At 53.3% G+C, this 18135-nt stretch overlaps 8 protein-coding genes across 8 annotated transcripts; 3 read left to right on the top strand and 5 right to left on the bottom strand.

The window, feature by feature from the left end:
- Positions 1-1077, top strand: BJX67DRAFT_226152 (uncharacterized protein). Its single transcript, XM_071025836.1, has 2 exons — positions 1-436; positions 504-1077. Exons 1-2 carry the CDS (start codon positions 208-210, stop codon positions 968-970), a joined length of 696 nt encoding a protein of 231 aa, XP_070883141.1. The 5' UTR covers positions 1-207; the 3' UTR covers positions 971-1077.
- A 4956-nt stretch (positions 1078-6033) lies between these two features.
- BJX67DRAFT_226120 (uncharacterized protein) lies at positions 6034-6838 on the bottom strand. The gene has a single exon (XM_071025832.1). It carries the CDS (start codon positions 6633-6635, stop codon positions 6204-6206), a length of 432 nt encoding a protein of 143 aa, XP_070883140.1. The 5' UTR covers positions 6636-6838; the 3' UTR covers positions 6034-6203.
- A 1-nt stretch (position 6839) lies between these two features.
- Positions 6840-7816, bottom strand: BJX67DRAFT_226425 (uncharacterized protein). The gene has a single exon (XM_071025837.1). The coding sequence runs from the start codon at positions 7541-7543 to the stop codon at positions 7043-7045; it is 501 nt and encodes a 166-aa protein (XP_070883139.1). The 5' UTR covers positions 7544-7816; the 3' UTR covers positions 6840-7042.
- A 970-nt stretch (positions 7817-8786) lies between these two features.
- BJX67DRAFT_374025 (glutathione S-transferase family protein) lies at positions 8787-11519 on the top strand (the record flags this gene model as incomplete). Its single annotated transcript, XM_071031488.1, has 4 exons — positions 8787-8937; positions 9015-9153; positions 9210-10164; positions 11517-11519. 4 exons carry the CDS (start codon positions 8787-8789, stop codon positions 11517-11519), a joined length of 1248 nt encoding a protein of 415 aa, XP_070883138.1.
- A 143-nt stretch (positions 11520-11662) lies between these two features.
- Positions 11663-13096, bottom strand: aspf4 (allergen Asp F4). Its single transcript, XM_071025831.1, has one exon. The coding sequence runs from the start codon at positions 12741-12743 to the stop codon at positions 11766-11768; it is 978 nt and encodes a 325-aa protein (XP_070883137.1). The 5' UTR covers positions 12744-13096; the 3' UTR covers positions 11663-11765.
- A 1504-nt stretch (positions 13097-14600) lies between these two features.
- On the bottom strand, positions 14601-15022 carry BJX67DRAFT_226090 (uncharacterized protein). Its single transcript, XM_071025830.1, has one exon. The coding sequence runs from the start codon at positions 14918-14920 to the stop codon at positions 14657-14659; it is 264 nt and encodes an 87-aa protein (XP_070883136.1). The 5' UTR covers positions 14921-15022; the 3' UTR covers positions 14601-14656.
- BJX67DRAFT_361820 (isocitrate lyase/PEP mutase family protein) lies at positions 14918-16180 on the bottom strand. Its single transcript, XM_071029923.1, has 2 exons — positions 15963-16180; positions 14918-15901 (listed from the first exon to the last, which is right to left on the bottom strand). Exons 1-2 carry the CDS (start codon positions 16089-16091, stop codon positions 15125-15127), a joined length of 906 nt encoding a protein of 301 aa, XP_070883135.1. The 5' UTR covers positions 16092-16180; the 3' UTR covers positions 14918-15124.
- A 137-nt stretch (positions 16181-16317) lies between these two features.
- hosA (histone deacetylase HOS2) lies at positions 16318-18123 on the top strand. Its single transcript, XM_071025828.1, has one exon. It carries the CDS (start codon positions 16384-16386, stop codon positions 17818-17820), a length of 1437 nt encoding a protein of 478 aa, XP_070883134.1. The 5' UTR covers positions 16318-16383; the 3' UTR covers positions 17821-18123.
- Positions 18124-18135: the final 12 nt, after the last annotated feature.

Here is an 18135-nt window from a genome sequence, read left to right as displayed (position 1 = left end):
TTGTGAGGACCTTGGGAGCCATGGTGGGCTGACAAAGCCGCTTTGCTTTCTACCTCATGTGATTGGCTGATGGAGGAGCACCGTCACGTGACCAAGCTGCTCCGCTTGCCTCACATAATGTTCATGTACGTCATGGACTCTTCCAGGTCTCCCTGACGGCTGCTCGTTGCTGACGGGTGTGAGCGTTCCGCCCGTCGAGACGCGGCGATGGCTCCAATCCGCCGGTACTTACGAATCAGCAAGTACTCTGTGCTCGAATGCAGGATCTACCTAGACGACCCCTCAGACACGCGATGGCTCCTTGAGAGCCGCGACCCTGTTCTGCCTCGCATCTTCGCTGCCATTCGGCCCTTAGTCCTTCCCAAGTTGCGGGAGGAGAACGAAAGGCTCATTTCTCGGAAGAAGGGAAGGCCTGTCAAGGATGTAATAGCGGAAGGTGCGGCTCCAAGTCGAAATCAACGACATTTCTGCGCTAGCCAGTATCTCGCTAACCTACACCTAAGATGAATTTGAAGTCGCATTGTTTCTTCGAGAATTGCGCACCCGCCATTCGCTTCTAACACGACAGAAAGATTTCGATGAGCCTGGTAAGAAGCGGGTGAGAACGGAATCAGCATCGGGAGCTGGTGAACAGTCCGCGAGCGGAATATTGGTTGAGAGCGATAGCGAGTCGGAGTTGAATATACATGCTATCCCACCAGCGGGTGGAGAGGATAGTATTTCCGATGGCCAGCGCACAAAGCGAAAGAGGGACGGACCGTCGCCGGAAGCAACAGAGCAGAACGGCAAGAAACTACGATTCAGGACGAATTACGAAGGCTTCAACATCCATGGCTGGGTGCTGTGTTTGCTTGTCACACGAAAAGGAGATACGGGAAAAGAGAAGCCGGTAGTATCTGTGCCAAAACGTCAAGTTTTGATGGAGGAGTGGATATCCACCCAGGCCCAAGGCAACGTTGACGAAGAGTAGGATGGGAAAGACCGGAAAGCATCATTTGCGAAGGCGTCGGCGCCGACATTTTCGCGGACTGATTACCCCTCCGAAGTGGCTTTTGCAAAAGGAAAGGATTTGGCGGGAGCTCCGTCCCCCAACAGGGTCCTTTCTCAATGCGTCTGGAATGAACCCCTGTCGCTCAACGTTCCAGGTAGCATGGGGATACTATTTATTTACAAAGTTAGTGGGTCAGCTGGCGTATCGAGCCGCCGCGGGAGAACCAGAAACCCTGCTCTTAAGAGGATTCCGGATTGGTGTTGCGATACTCTTGCGGCCGCGGCGGACATCGATATCGATTTGACGCTGATGTTGGCCCCATCGTTTACAGCACCATTGAAGGCAAAACGGTATCAACGCGAAAAGGAGGACGCGTCGCAAGTTGAAAGGGTTCTCCGCTTGGGATTGGGAACCCAGGGCATACAAATATACATCCGACACATCAAACATTAGGTTGTCAGATTGCGAGCCGTCTCTCGGTGTCTTTTGTTTTGGCGCTTTCTTGCTACATGACGGGAATATCGGTCGATTTCCCTCGGCTCTTTGGAGCAGCAGACGTCCTTGGATGCTCATGGCGGCATTAAGGTTCCTTGGAGGGCCCTCGGCACTGTGTTTGGCTTGTGGCTTGACGCGTACCAATCGCGACCTTGACGAAATGCATGTCATAGTACTTCTTTTTTTTCCCTGCAGCTTCCCACAGACGCATCGGCAGCGAAAAATCAACGTCATGCAGAATCAGATGAGGGACTGCGAGGGGTTTCAACTCTGAAACCTAGCGTAGCGGATGATTTCCGTGTCAACGATTTCTTTTCCTTCGGAACGTCTCTTTTATTATTATTCTCCACTTCTCGCGAACTGGAAGTAACCCTAACCAGACTGAGGTCTTCGGCGCCGCAGGGTGCAATGGGCAACCGAAGAAAGCTCAACTCTCGAGATATTCATTACCACCATAGCTTATCGATACTTGGGAATTGAGACAGGACACAAGATCTGGTCGGCTTTCGATTCTCTGAGGAGAGAGCAAGAGCCACCATCAACTTGTTACTCCAGAAGAATTGATCTTGGATCTCAAGGAACTTGCTGAAGAAATCGGTCGTTCTCCGACAATGCAGAAGCAAGGACGCATTCACGCAGGCCGTCCGAGGAGGTAACTCCGTGTGAGCCAGAGACTCCGCTGCCGGGCCGTCGGACCCACGACCCTGGACTCTTGGTGCTTTTGTCGGCGCCGCACAGAAAATTGGAAATCTCTGCAATCTAAATTCTCGTCTCGCTCAACATTGAAATCGATGTCCCCTTGGTGGATCACGGGAAGGGAAGCGCCACAACGCTCATTGGGAAGGAACGCTAGTCCGTGATGGAATCGAAATCGCGGACGGTTGGAGCAAGAGGAGCCTTTTTTCCCGCTCAACAACCACCCATGGGATCAGGTGAGACACTATTCCGACCACCAACTTGCGACTACTTCGGAGTCTTCAAAGGAGTGAGCAAATGAGTGAATCCCGGAGCAGGCAGTCAGCACAATTTCGACCGTTTCAACTCCCAACGGCCTTCAAGGGTCGGCCTCGTTCAGACCAGTGGACCAAGTGTGGGATGGTTCCTGGGAAGAACCAGGGAAGATCATTCTCAGTCTTCTCATTCCTCCATGTCGATGATGAAATTGCGGACCCGAGAAGACCACACACCCCGATCTCCAAGAAGGGGCTGACTTCGCGAAAACCGTGGAGTGCCTTGCTCCGTCTGTCTGTGTCCCACCAAGAGAAGCCGTTCGCATGGCTTTCCCGAAGCTTCCGGATGGTGAGCTGCTGTGTTTATCACCACACCGTAGTCTCTCCCACACTCACTGGCACAAGAGACAGGTTTCCGATTTATTATGGTGTGTCATCGTGCTGGCAGATCGATTAGAAATCGATGAGCAAAGAAAATGAATAATAATTCTCGTTGTTTGAGCAATCTTGAGGGGGGGAAGCTGGCCTCGCAGTTGCCAAGCTCCTGAAGGATTTTAGGAAGACCCTTCCGAATCAGGGGAATTTTCTACGGTCCAGTCAGCGTCCAAGCTGGGCTCCATCTCACCAACAGTGTCGAATGAACGGGCTTTGGAGTGGGCCATTCATTTCATTCACTTCCAGGCGGCTTGGCTGCCCACTTCAAGCCTCCCCATGAGTTTTGTTTGCCACACCGCTCGGGAGACGAAGGTTGTCACTGGCTGTCGGTGAAAGAGGCTCCAGAGAGAGTTTCATGTGATCTTGTTTCTGATGAGTCAGTGGTGACGCGATCCTGCCCAAGTTTGAGCACCAATAGGTGGGAGGAAGGAGGTGATACGCTGAAAGATGCTCCGATGCTCAAGGCTCGCGCTTCATTTTCGCTGGAGGCGGTGATCATAATTTTTGTTCGACGGAAGGACACTGCAAGTCTCAAATTTTGACGCTGGAGCATGGACCTCGTAATCAAAGACACTGCAGGTTCCTGCATCCTCAATCCACATCGAATGTTGGGGAGAAGGGCTCATTCGTTCCTCACCCCAACCGCCTTCGTCTGCAGATGATCGACTGGCCCGTGCGAGAGGAAGTAGTCGTCAACAGGGGTTGGAGGATTCTGCATGAGTCCGTTGAGGTGTGAGAGGGGAGGAATCCAGGAGATTCCTGGGCCGGCTCGGGCTCCTTGTCTTTGCCCTGGTCGCGAGAGGACAAGACGCCGAGTCCGTTGGACTGTTTCCTGCAGAAAGAGCTCCACTCACTAGCCGAGAGTCTTCCTGATGCAGGAAGCATAAGGGCCTTCCGGGGATCTCAAAGCATCTGAGTGTCACTCGCACTTTCTTGCCCGGCAATCTCAGAGGGAAAGAATCATCATTCGAGCGAGGAACTTGGCCCTTTGATCCTCCCGCAAGTTAAACGTTAAGAAATGACAGGTCAACGGTTACTCTTGTGCCAGAGAACCCAAACCTTTGTCCCCCCTTGAAAAATGGAAACAGGATTGGGAGCTCCCCGCGAATTTAGTCACCGGGTTGCGGATTCAAAACGGTTCGTCCTGGTCGAATGAGTTGAATTAGGATGATTCGAGCCAAATCCCGCTCGGAGTATGATCATCCGCAAGGACAAGTAGTCGTGATTTCTTGTTGGCAGCTTCACTTTGCGGATTAGCCAATTCGGGGTTTGTTCCTTTGATCGGACAACCCCTGAAACGACCCGGCAATTCACGGCAAAGAAAGTGAGATGGTCCAATGCTGGCTTGTTGGCTTGATCACGGACATTTCCAAGTTCCTTGTGCGACTTTCCCTGTCGATTCAACGAGCTGTCAGAACCTCGCGAAATTCCCCTAGCACCAGCCCCTGACGATGGCTGCAAGGGCGGTACTGCCCTTCTTTTCCAAAGCCCGAGATTTGAGTGATCAGCAAGGAAACTTGCCGAGAATGGGCGCTTTGAGGCTTTCGACTGTTGAGACTGTGGTGGCTTGGACAGAGACCCAGCACTCTGGCAGACTGGCTGAGGCTAAGATCCCCGCTCTTTGTGGTGAATCCTGATGATTCAAAGAACGATTCGTTTCAGTCGGGTCTGACGCTCAGACACTTCGCGGGAAAGGATCGAGGAGATTGGTTGGATTCCTGAGGAAACCCACTTCCTTTGCCTCTCTGCCCTCTGCTCTGCCTCATCCTTGGCCCCCCAGGATCGACGAACCAACACGTGTCGGCAGGAATGCACAATCTGTTCCCAGGGGGCCCGGGCTTCGCAACCGTGTCCAGCTGATGTCCATTCGGCCGGGTTCCTGGGAAATGCGAGTCGATAAATTGCCAGGATTATGATTACGAGCCTGTTATCAGAGGCGGGCTCTGCCTGGTCCGCCTGCGCGATTCGAAGGCTGGAGCCAGAGGAACGCCCAGAGAAAAGGCAAAGGCATCAACAAACAAGGTGGGTCGAGAGCACTCACTCTGCCTCTTGTTTTGGATTGAGCAGGAGCTCTCTGGATCTCGGAAATGACCAGTGGGACAGGAAAAGGGGGAGGCAAAAAACAACCCTCCTTCGGCGGTGAAGCCGTGATTTCCGCCCTGCGCCTTCTAGAAAATTTCCCTGGAATTTCCGGTTGCGGAGAGGCCTCAGGACGCCATCTGGCAACCCACCCACGCTAGTGTCAGAGACCGCGGCTTCTGACGTCGTTCCTGGAGGCCGTTTCCCTCTGTCCGGGATCTGGTGGAGCTCGTCGCTCACAGGGATGTCCGAGTCTGATTATTTTTCTGTTTTTCAGAGTCGACTAGTTTAATTTTAGTCTTTTCGATTTGAATTTTCTGGGTGATCCCGTTCGGAGATATATTATTTCATTTTCTCGAATTTATTTCCCGCAAAAGAAGAAGAAAATCATTCGGCTCCGATCAGAGCACGATATATTAATCGCTGACGGCCTTCCAGCTTCAACTGCCCTTTGCGATTTCTCCTCCTCTCTCTCTCGAAGATACTCTGATATACCACCAGAGACTGCTCACCCAAGACACGCCTTCACGGTACCATTTCTCTCCCAACAATCAACACCAGTTGATATTGCCTCCAATATGCCTTCCGTCGGTGGTTCCTCTCAATTCCCTCCATGCCCGGGGCCTCCTCCCAAAGGGCCTCTGCCTCCTCTTCCTAAGTAAGCTGTGACTGCGGCTTTCTGACGAAACTGACGACCAACCGACTCGACCGATTCCATTATGCGACGTCTCCTTTGTGGAACGATCTCGGGTGAACCTGCGCGACTCTCGTCGCACAAGGGGGATTTTCTCAATGGATATCACGAATCTCACTCTTGGAACTGTCCCACGGCCTTCTCATCACTTTTATTATCATCTACTATTTTCCTACGCCTCTCTCCTGGCTTTTCGCTTCCTATTTTCGGATCCGCCTAGACCAGCTCAATCTCAAGCAACGATATTTGTGATTACTGGCGCCTAATCTTCCTCTTCGGCTCGACTTTCCGTCTTTTCCTCCCATGCTCCTCGACCGTCGGCGGAGCAGGCGCAGGCGCCCTGTTCCGATCCTGCAATGGCGTTACCGGATTACGACATGGAATCCTGACTGTCGGTACACGCGGGTATTTGATCTTCACTGAGGGGCAAGGGCCTTTGTTTGACGATAACATGGCATGACTATCGCCCCATCTGCATTGGCCGTGCTCAACAATCAGCCCCGTCAGCAATCGACCCCGCGAGCGGTATGACAGCACGATGACATAGCCGCAGACCGTTTCAGTTGCATGTGGCCGTCAGGATCCGATCCTGCACACTGATTCGACGGACCCAATTCCCTGTGAAGGATCCATCGGCTCGATCGTCCCAACTTCCAGGTCGCAGGACGTCAAAGCGTATCTTCTTTTGAGTCATTCTGTATCGCCATTCCGGGCTGAATCTCTTGAAGCTTGAGACCGCTTTCTTTCTATTCTTTTTCCTTTTTTTCTTTTCGTTTCTTTTCTTTTTCTTTCTTTCTTTTCTTTTTTTTTTCACTTCGCTTCGTTTATTTCCTTTTATTGTCTGCGATCGTTCCATCTTCATGATTGAAACAACGGCATGTATAATAGAGTAATATACCCAGCGGCATATCGCGCAGCATCTTGACACTAATATTGAGAACATTTTGATCATTACACCTGCCGAGTCCTCTGAACTGTTCTCAACCAACATGCCTGCTCGTAAGGAGGTTACAGTGTACCCAACTCCGTCCAACAAGGATTCCAAACGAGCCAAGCGCGATTTCTTTCAGCTCTCGCTCTCCCGACAAGGATAATGGGTTGATGCTCCACGGAACGGCTCAGGGCCGACCAAACCCAGGGTCTCCGATTTCCTGTTTCGGCGATCACCCTCAGGTGGGCGCTGTGCCTGATGATAGGTAATAATCAACTGGCAGTCTTGAAACCCGACAGGGGAGGAGACCAGATCATCAGACTCAAGTCTGACGTCTGACGTCCTCCTGGGCTGAACAGCGAGCGGGCTTATCCGCGTCGAAAGACTCTGACCAAGGATGGAAATGGTCCCACGCCCTCTTTTTTTATTTTTTGCCCGGGCCATTTTTTCAGATTGAACAAATTTCTTCATCCTGTATGCGATGTCATGCAATGCGATGTGATGCAAGAATCAAATAGTTCTAAAGCAATTCTGGTCGCTGACCCCTCAATGACAATGATGACTTCGATTCGAGCACGATCCCACGTTTGCGCTATCGCTCGCTTGCGGGGTGGGATTCCGAGGAACAGGTCAAAGGAAAAAGAAAACAAAGAACAGAAAAGCCAAGGGAAAGGGCTCAGAAACCTGGCGCGAGGAATTAATTTGTCAAATAATGGATGGATCTGACCATCTGCTTCCCTTTTCGCTGCGCCTTGCAGCTGATAGTGGAACCCGCTCGCTGAGTGTAATTTGGCGATAACCGCGTGCATATGTACAACATCCATGATCCCACCAGACTCCAGGATGAGTGGAAGCGAGTCGCTTCGTCTGCGGGCGGCAAGAGGCCGAACCGTCGAAGTCATTATTCGGCTCCGGCGACGGCTGTCTTTCACGCATCTTGGCGATTGGATTGGCAGAGACAACATCATGGTCAACCTCCCCCCCTCTGATACAGCCCCAGCGATGACGACAATCGCAACTCCCCCCTCCCCCCCGAGGTGTCAAAAGTGACGATCAAGACTAACGCAGTGACCAATGCTCCTGTCGAACGAGGCATGTCAATTTTCCCTCGTGGCGGTGACACCCAACATTGGCAGCATCTACCTATCTGGTGGCGAACGATACGAAGGCGGCCCCTCGCCTGGACTTCCTCCAGGCCAATATCCCAATCAGGTTCTCAATGGAGCCCGATGCAGGTCAACTGACCGCGCATGGACAGCGGCCCCAGCACAAGAAGCAGAACAAGATTTCGGGCTCATCGACGACGGAAATTGCCGTTCCACAGAGTTTCACCGTTGGAAACATATCTCTTCCTGTACGCTGTCCGCTGAAATTCTTGTCATGCTATGTGCCTGCTTCGGTGGTCCGAGTTGAAGGAGTTAATCTTGAACTTGAACTTGGTTCTTGGAGCCGAGACTTGGCTGCCTGGCCCCTGCCTCCCAACCCGGCGACGCCGACCTTTGTCCGAAGTAAGTCTAGTACGCCGGAGGATTTGCGAGTTCAAGGTGCGAGTTGCGACTGACACGCTCCGAACCATGGAACGTGTGCGTATCGTCTCGACCTGAGTGGTTGTAGATCAGCTGCTGGAGGATGACTCTTCCGTTGCCTTGACGTAAAATACGACAAGGAACCAACGGTGGGCAGAAGGATGCGGCTCTATTTTTGACTCTTCCTGCAAGATTTGAGCGAGGACCATTTTTGCGAAATTGACTTTCCTCACCGTGGAGGGGGCGGATGTAGGTACGAGGGGCGCGCGGTTTGTCTGGTGCGAGAATGAGCAGGGGTGCTGAGCAGGGATTTGATAACGCCATCGGTCCAGCTGGTCGAATCAATCAACATGAGGGAGAGGCAGTCGAGCATGCAGGAGTTCGACACCACACTTAATTTGGCTGCCTGAGACATCATGTGCGGCAGAAGGTAGCAATGGAACCGGCGCATTCTATCTATTTTCTCGAAGTTGTCTCATTATTTGCCCTGCGAGATGCCTGATCGAGCACGGAGGATCGATCGCGCCTGAGATTCTGAGAATTTGGTGGGATTGTTGCCAAGGGGCTGCCTTTGTGCCTGAGGAAGGTATTGCACGTGACACTCTCACCTTTCGGCCACCATCTTTCTTGTCCTTCCCCTCAAAACAGAGTGAGGGGAAAGACTGCGATCAGACCACGGAGCAAAATGGTTCTAGAACTCCACGTCTGGGGCCCCGGGTTCTCTTTGCCTTCTATCGATGCACAATGTCTCGCAACAATTGCCTATTTTTCTCTCCTTGTCCCTAAGGGCTCGTGGACGCTCGTCGCAAGTAGCGATCCAACCATCTCCCCAACACGTACGTTGAGCTCCGCCTTGCCTGTCTCTCTTGATAATCTGCAATCTGGCTGAAACAATCCCTGTACGACCCCGCAGAAGAGCTCCCTGCCCTGAAGAATGGCTCAATCTGGGTGAGCCGATTCCGAAACATCGCAGATTACCTGCGACAGTACTCGAATGGCGAGTGGGATTTGGATGGCGATCTGACCGCGCTGGAGAAGGCTGATAGCGTCGCGTATGCAGGCCTCACACAGGATCAAAAGTGTCACACGACTGACGATCGGACAACAGTTTCTCCTCCTTCGTCGAATCCCGCGCTCAAGTTCTCATCGACCTGTCCCTCTATGTAACCAGCGGGAACTACTACAATAGCACATCTCCGGCATATGGTTCGATCCTCCAATGGCCAAACCAATGGGTCCTCCCCCCGCAGCTGCATGCCGCGGCCAAAGCGCGGACTGAATCGCTGGGTCTCTCGTCCTTGGATCTGGAAGCGGTGCGGGAACAGCAGAAACGGGAACATTCCACTGCCGTCACGGCTGGGCGCATTCCCCAGAATTTCATCCGGCGTCCCCGGGACACAGTCTCCAGCCTTCTGGGCAAGACGCCACAACAGCACCAGTTCCGGCTGGACGCGCTGACAGGAGATCTGTTTGGGCCGTTGGAGGAGCTACTCGGCGATAAGACACATTTGCTCTCGGAACGAGGGCCGTCAAGCCTGGACTGCCTTGCGGTGGGCTATCTCAGCCTCGCTCTTGTCCCAGAACTACCCCATGCGTGGCTGCGCGATTTAATGCTGCGGAAGGCGCCACGGTTGTCACAATTTGTCGAGCGCCTGCGCCGAGAGTTGTATGGGACTGTGAATGTCTCTGATGCTTTTGCAAACGGCGGGAACTCCCCACTTCCATGGCGTGCTCCTGAGCGAGCCCGCCTCGCCACCATCGGATCGACATTACTCAATAGCCTCGCGGACGCAACCCCAATCCTGAAGGACATCCGTATGAACAACCGATTACGTGAGACTGCCGAGTCAGCCGACTCCGGTCTCTCCGAACTCGAAAGCCGGTCATTATCAGCCTACGCACAAGCACAGGGGAGAGACACCCTTCTCTCCATTGCAACTGTCGTCGGCGGTCTCACCGCATTAGCCGGCTACATGGTCCACGTTGGTGCTTTCTCTCCGCAGGACGTGGGGGAGCATAAGCACGACGAACACGAGGCATCTGAAACGACGATCCCTGAGTCGGTCAACGCCAGCGATTTCCTCCACGGTATCAAGTTGGGCTGAATCCGTGCGAAGGGCGCGGCCTTGGCCGACGTTCATGGTTGTATTATCATCTTGTCTTCTCTGTCTCTCCCGTCGGGCTTTGTACTATAGATTTCTGGATTACCCAAATAGCATTTAGCGAGTGCGCCATATAACGTACGCTCAGCGAACTCTGCTCTTTTGTGAACATCTTCGGCCATGCTGTTGACTCTTTGAACCAGCCCATCCCATCCCCAGCCTAGCGACAGCACAAGTACAACGAAGGGCGGGTCGCACGCCACAGCTCCACAGACAGTCTCGCATACAGCCTGATCTAACAATCCGGTCTCGCATTCCATCCTCGCTCGGTTCTCCCCCGTTTCCCACCAGGCGCCTTCCCAGGGGGTATGTATCACTCCCACGCCGTCCTCCTTGATATGGCCCCGAGCAACTATTCCCAGAATTGTACTCTTCAGTCTACTATGTATACGGCGAGATCCATAGGGACGTATCTATTCAGATCCATCCAAATATAGCCTATGCAGCGCAACATACAGCAGACGAGAATCCTAAGGGCTTGCGGTGGAGGTACCAAACAACGGCCATCACCACGGACGTCTCTGGATTGTCATGCTGTGGCCGCCACAGTATCCGAGGAGTCAAGGCCGTGAGTATTTCATCCTACTTCCCCAATATCAAACTTCGCTTCCCCTCATGGCGATATCGTGATAATTGTTAGAAGCTGGATACTTCTCGTTTCGATTACCACCACATCAATCTTCTTAAAAGTCAAGCAAGCGATGTACGCTTGGGGCTTGCTGCTACATATTCCCGTCACCCGCCCGTCGCAGTGCTCGCGTAACCCCAACACCCCACTCCCCAACCCCCCGCTCGTACTCTGACAGATACTCGGAAAACCGTCCACTGGACGGGAAGGATTGAGCGGCATACGTATACGTCTCGGATACGGACACGCTTGGTAAGGTAAGACATGGCGGCTTCAGCTATGTATATCTCTTCATGGCGAGAGAATGGAGGCGGGAAGGGCACCGGAGGGGACGGGAGGCTCGGGGTGGGATAAAATTAGAGCAGTGGGTATACCCTCAATGTTTCAAAGTGATCGAGACGACGCTCGGGGCCGGTTCGCGAGTGGGTTGGTTTTTTTTGGGGGGGGGAGGGAAGGGGGGGAATTCCGGGGGTTTCTATTATTTATGTTTCGGACTTCGTGCTCCCTGGCCACCTGACGGGTTGGACAGACCAGACTTCGTCTAATAAAGTAGAGGGTAACCGAGATTCCTGACATTATAGAGAGCGCAAGCTAACCGCCTGCTTAAGGCAGTATACGGGTTGAGTGAGGATTGGCCGTTTCCGAGATGAATGGTAAGTATCTGCATGTATTGTTACTGCCTGATCCAAAACCATGTATATAGTGACATAAAAAGAAGAAGAAGAAGCGCAGCAGTGGTATATTCTATGTACAACCGAAAAAAGAAGGATCGCTGTTGGCCAGGAACTCCAGGTAGCCCTAACCAAACAGGATCGAGAGAATGATAATTGAAAGAAGGAGACGACGAAGGCCAGCCCAAAGTCAACGAGACAATCTATTCATTGTAGTCGATATCGACAACCAGACGGACAGGCCCAGCACCGCAGTTACCGCCAATGCCATCGACACCCTCCTGAGCCTTGGAGTACGCGTTGACCATCTTCGTCGCGAGGTTCGTGATAAACGAGCAGCCATCGCCCTTGTTATCACAGATCTTCATACCCTGCACGTCAAAGCCAGCAGCTTGAGCCTGGATAGCAGAGACATCCCAGCCAGACCAGCCATTGTTGCCCTGATTGCCAAAGTCAAACTCACCCCACGTGGACGAGTAGCCACCATACTGGTCAACGGGCAGCTCATCGCCCTTGGCGGCACCCCACGCACCCTGAGTGTCCTCGTCAAAGGCAACGTACTTGGTCTCGCCGGGGGCGAGGGAGAGCTTGAGCGCAGAGTTCCCGTACCAGCCGGTGAGCTTGCCGTCCGGGCCGAACTTGTTCCAGAAGACGACGGTCCAGGGGTCCCTTTCGGCGCCTTGCAGCTGCACGACGTACTTGTAATTGCAGGCCTTATCGGCGGCGACTTCGATGATGTTGCTGCCCCAGGGGTTGCCGACGTTGCCCTTGTACCAGATGTACTCGAGGAGGTTGGAGAGTGTCTTCTCGCCGAAGCCGTCGCGTGAGAACGAGTCCGAGACGTCGTCCCATTTGGTGCAGGTTCCGGGGGCCGATGAGACGGGTGTGTTGTCGTCATCGGACGAGCTATCGGTGGACGTAGAGGTAGCAGTAGTCTCGGCAACATTTGTCGTAGCGGGAGCGGCATCGTTCGTGGCAGTGGCAGCAGCACCACCGTCGTATTGGTTCACCCAGGTGACGACTTTGCCGTCAATGGTTGCGGTGACGATGTCACCGACGTCACGCTTCTCCTCGTGGACGTTGTGGAGGGCCGCATGACGGCGCTCATGGCCGTGGATGCGGGCAACAGCAGAACCAGCCGTCAAGGCGGTTAGCAGGAGCGTGGAGTTCTTCAGCTGCATATTGATAACTTTATTTCCCGATTGGAAAAGGCTCGGCGTCGAGTCGAATGTTATATATGTGCAATTTATATGGCGTTTGTTCAATATGAAAGAGATTCTCCGGATCTGAAACGTAAGCCGAGCCCCAAAGGACAAGGGAATGTGTGTTTCCAAGGAATGACTGAGGAGCCGCACCAGCGATGCTCTCGGAAGAAGGAAACAAAAGGAGGGGATTGTGAGTCCCAGCAGAGACGCAGAAACAGCGGAAGAAGAGAGGCAAAGGGTGAAGGAGGGCAGGAGTGGGAGGAGCGAGCGATTAAAAGCGCTGGCTGTGTGCAAGTATACCCACTGTTGGAGCCTGGAGGAGGAATTCAGGAACGGTCATTTCGTCGACACATGAAACACAGATTCAATAAATTAAAGTGGGCCTGATCTGAGGACAATCAATAAAATTCAAAGCTGGTTGGCTCACAGTGAATTATGGTTCCTGGATCCTGGGAGTTTGGGACAATCATTGGTGGAGAGTGACCTTTCCGCCCCCACCGCACTGACGAGTCGACCGGCTCCTCCCAGTCCAGACCTCGAGTATCCCTGTCAATCACAGCCAATCCCGCCCAATGTGAGGGGTCTCCTGTGTGTCCTGGCGTTAAGCTGACCCAGCGCTCCAAGGTCTGAAGCCGTCTGGGTTGGCTTTGTGTCCGCCAGCGCTGGTACCTGACAGCATCACTATGAGGGCCCTTCAGGAACAGCTTCTATATGAGGATCCAACACATTTCCTGCTCTTCCTGCAGCCAGGGATCTCTTGACAAACGAGGGGTGCGACGTGTTGAACTGAACTGGTTCATCCTGGTGGCTTGAAAACTCTCCACGAGATGGGTGAAGGCGAAAATCGACAATTCTCATTCTGTCTCCTCGTCTTCTCCTTCGTCGATTCGGGCCATAGTTCATGTCTGAGGTCTGATTATCCATCCTCTCGGACTGATTGAGTTGGCATCAACCCGTTGCCACGTCAGGACCCACGGGAGCCGTCACTTTGATGACCCGTTTGCCTTCTTTCCCAGATGGAAGGCAGACGAAAACTCTGACTGTGCCCAAAGACTCAGGAAATCTGCAGCCAAGCCAGAGAAAGAACTGCCCGATGTCTCGTTGCTGATGGCATTGGCTTGCTCTGTATTTCCGCTCTGTGGGTATCCAGAGTGGCTGACGTTGGCAACAGTGCGGTAAGGAAATACTGTAACAACGCAGGCACGGCCACAAAGCCCCAAGTATTCAGGAGAAACAGCTAAAAACCTCCTCGCGGCCGTGTGCTGAAATTAAACTCTTTGCCCCAATCGGAGGCCTGACCTCTTGCTGTCAAAATCCAATACTTCGGGTTGGAGTCACTTCTTCCTCTTCTCTTCTGATTCTCCCTTGGGTTCTCGAAGCGCCTGGCCCCCGTCAGCGGGTCGAAAAAGCGCCAGCCATATGGCTGTGCCGCTATTTTAGCCTGCATTTTGGATCAACTGCCGTCCGCCCCCGGCCAGAGGACCGATCTCGCCAAGGTGGATCATGAAACTTGGCGTTGGCCTCGTCCAGTCCAGATTTCGAGGAGACTTGATTTTCTGATGGGTAGTTTAGCTCTGGTTCGACTTGGGGGTGTTGAAGGTGCTTTTGTTCCTCGCTGTGTCAAAGGGAATCTCTTTGTCAACGGGTGCACAGATTTGTGTGGGCGGAAAATAAACAAGGGTTCCTTGGGCATTGGTGCCATGGCTCTGCACGGGATGATCCATGGGCTGGAAGATTGTGGTCATCCGGATTCTCTCAGCCGCAACATGATAGGTTGAATGTCTTTGGGATTATAAAATGAGACAATCTCAGTTCATCTTCAAGAGGCGGAAGAATTCAGAAATATCTGCTCGTTTGATGCGGTCCAAGGGTCGGGTATCTGTCGGGACTCAACGTGCAAGCTGTAGCTTTGTGGCGTTTCTGAGGAAGAGTTTTCGCGAATCAACAGTTATTTTTCGAGTTTTGGGTCCCTGAGAATGTATTCCTTTCAATAACATGGATGTCGGAGTGTTGTCTTCAGGTTCCAGGCCTTCAGAAGACGCACTGAAAACTTTTCTCCTTCCAGCTAGTGACTCGCTGACGCAGTCACATGATCTGTATCTGTCAAACCATCGACTCACCTCTCTCTCCTCTCCTGGGCCTCGACCCTCCATGACTGAAACCTCTTCCGTGTTTTTACTCCTGGTGATGTAGTGTCGTTATCTTCCATGCTGTTGCGCGGGCGGTTCTGCAGCACCTGACACCGACACCAAACTTTTCCTCAAGGAGTGGAGCTGGCACATCATAAGTTGAGGAGAGAACATGTCGTCTCATGGCACTCATTCTTACAGCAGTTGCTTCGAGTTGACAATACCCAACTACTTTAGATCTACACCGCTGATAAAAGCGGCTCCTCCCGCAGCAGCATCGACCTTGACACTCTCGTCCAATCCACACACCCGGAACAGCATCTGCGGCGTCAGTTCCTTATCTAAGCCCGGAATTCCGTCACGCTTGAGCTTCTCCATTCCCTCCCAAATAGCCGTGCAGGCGGGACCAAGAGCCGCGAAGGGGAAGATAACAATCCGGAATCCAATCTCATGGGCTTGAGCGGCTGTGATTGACGGTGTACAGCCGTGTTCCACCATGTTCAGAAGCAGCGGCCAGCCAGCGAGGTCGGCCACAATCTGACGGGCCATTTCCATGGAGGAAATACCTTCGAGGAACCCGACGTCTGCACCGGCGTCGCGAGCCGCTTGCAGTCGGGCGAGACTATCTTTGTACCCTTTCACTTGAAGTGCGTCGGTACGAGCGATGATGACGATATCGCTGCCGATGCGTTTGCGGGCTTGTACAGCTGCCCGGATCCGAGTCACGTATGTGTCGGTATCAACGAGAATCTTCCCGCCAAGATGGCCGCATCGTTTTGTCTGGACCTGGTCTTCGAGGTGGAACGCTGCGACGCCAGAACGGGCGTATTGCTCTGTAGTACGGGCAACCATGATTGGCCCGCCGTAGCCAGTGTCCGCGTCTGCGATTACTGGAGTTGAAGGTGAAAGATTGCTGATCATTTCAGCGTTGGTTCGCATGTCGTTGAGCGTGCAGATTCCTAGATCGGCTTGGCCATGGACGGAGGCGGCGGTACCAGCTCCAGTCTATTTTAGTGTAGGTATTAGCTTGACGCCCGTTATGATAGGGAGGCGGGAGAGGGCAGACCATGTAGAGAGCGTCAAACCCGACATTGAGAGCAATCCGGGCTGAGAGGCCATCGTAGACACCAGGAGCGGCTATGAGAGAGCTAGAGTGCTCAAGAGCCTGGCGAAGATTTGAAGCGCCCGTATTCATCTATAAGAGGGCAAATGACCTCTCTGATCTAAAATGCGAATTTTCCAGGCAATTCAACTGGGAATTCTGCGTGCAGCGGAGTATTGTTCTTGGATGCCGCTCCAACGGCTTTATAGATGGGAAATATAGAAAAGAAGCCGAGGGGGGACATCGGATGATTAGATAAGCGCCCAACCTGGGTTTGGGGATCGCCTCATTTCTTCACAATTTCCCCGTCTCCGTCCGCGAAACTGCTCCATTTTCTATCTTTAATCCGCTTGAAGGACCATCGCTTCGTGAAGCCACCACTCTCATGCCCCGATCCGCCATTGTTCAAGAGTACAACCCCACTCCTACGCTCTCGGTCGACCGCAAAACCGCCCACCACCAGCATGAAGGCATCGTCGCGCGACCATCAGGCTACCGAGTGTCCTGGCACGCCAACCCGGCCGTAGAACTGCACCACTTCGGCCAGTCACACCCTATGAAACCATGGCGACTCACTCTCACGAAGCAGCTGGTGCTCGCATACGGTATGCACCACGCAATGGATCTGTACCACTCGCGCGCTGCGACTGCGGAGGAGCTCAACGACTTCCACACCTCTGACTACCTCGAGTTCCTCCAGAACGTCATTCCTGGCGACATGGAGAAAGCCGATCTTAGCGAGTCCATCGCCCGCTTTAACTTCGGCGACGACTGCCCCATCTTCGACGGCCTCTTCCAATACTGCTCCCTCTACTCCGGCGCCTCCATTGACGCCGCCCGCAAGCTCTGCAACAACCAATCTGACATAGCAATCAACTGGTCTGGCGGGTTACACCATGCAAAAAAAGCCGAAGCAAGCGGGTTCTGCTACATTAACGACATAGTTCTCGCCATCCTCCAGCTCCTCCGCGTTCACCCGCGTGTCATGTACATCGACATCGACGTCCACCACGGCGACGGTGTCGAGCAAGCCTTCTGGTCCTCCGACCGCGTCCTAACCGTCTCCTTCCACAAATACGATAAAGAGAACTTCTTCCCAGGGACCGGACCCCTCGACAGCACAGGCCCCACACACCCGCTCAACCCAGGCGCCCACCACGCCGTGAACGTCCCCCTCCACGACGGTATAGACGACCAGTCCTACGTCCAGCTCTACCACGACGTCGTCGGCGCCTGCGTTGACTCCTTCCGCCCCTCCGCAATCGTCCTCCAATGCGGCGCCGACTCTCTAGGCTGCGACAGACTCGGCTGCTTCAACCTCAACGTCGCCGCGCACGGCGCCTGCGTCGCCTTCACAAAGACATTCAACCTCCCGCTCCTCGTCGTCGGCGGCGGCGGTTACACGCCCCGCAACGTCTCCCGCGCCTGGGCCCACGAAACATCCATCCTCATCGACGCGCAGGACAAAATCGACCCCACGATCCCGACCAACGTCGCCTTCCGCAACCACTTCGGCCCGGACTTCTCGCTCTTCCCGCCCCTCTCGGAAATGCGGAAGCTCGAGAACAAGAATTCCCGCGCCTACCTGGGCACTATCGTCCAGACGATCCGCGAACACCTCCGGTATATCCAGGCCGCGCCGAGTGTGCAGATGTCCGTTATTCCGCCGGATTTGTTGGGGCTTCGCGAGGATACAGAGAAGGAGATTGAGGAGGAGATCGCCCGGTTGGAGGAGGAGAGGGAGGAAGGTGGGACTGGGAAGAGTTCGAGACGGAGAGAAGCAGAGAAGGGGAGCGGGCTGAAGGGGGAATTGTATTCTTGATTTTTTTTTTTTTCTATTTCTTTTCCTTCTTCTAGGGTTGGGTGTTCGTGGAGAGGTGGCGTTTATGGGATTTGGGATCGATACCTTTTGGTGAATGCATTTTCGGGCGAAAGAGGTTGCACACAAACGTAGTATACTATTGCATAGATATGAAGAATACCTACGACTACCAGCTGCTCTCGAAGGTCGTGCACTTGATATGAATTACCCTATGGAGACTGATGGTTCTCTGTATATCGAGATGATATTAAGGTACATATATGTATGAATCGCGAAACTAAGCAGATACTGGTAGAAATCGCCACCTACCCATAC

Source organism: Aspergillus lucknowensis, assembly GCF_044049455.1.
Source record: "Aspergillus lucknowensis strain CBS 449.75 chromosome Unknown BJX67scaffold_43, whole genome shotgun sequence".
NCBI classification, from domain to species: domain Eukaryota; kingdom Fungi; phylum Ascomycota; class Eurotiomycetes; order Eurotiales; family Aspergillaceae; genus Aspergillus; species Aspergillus lucknowensis.
The sequence above is the reverse complement of the archived record's forward strand: the minus strand, read 5'-3'. Positions and strand labels throughout refer to the sequence as shown.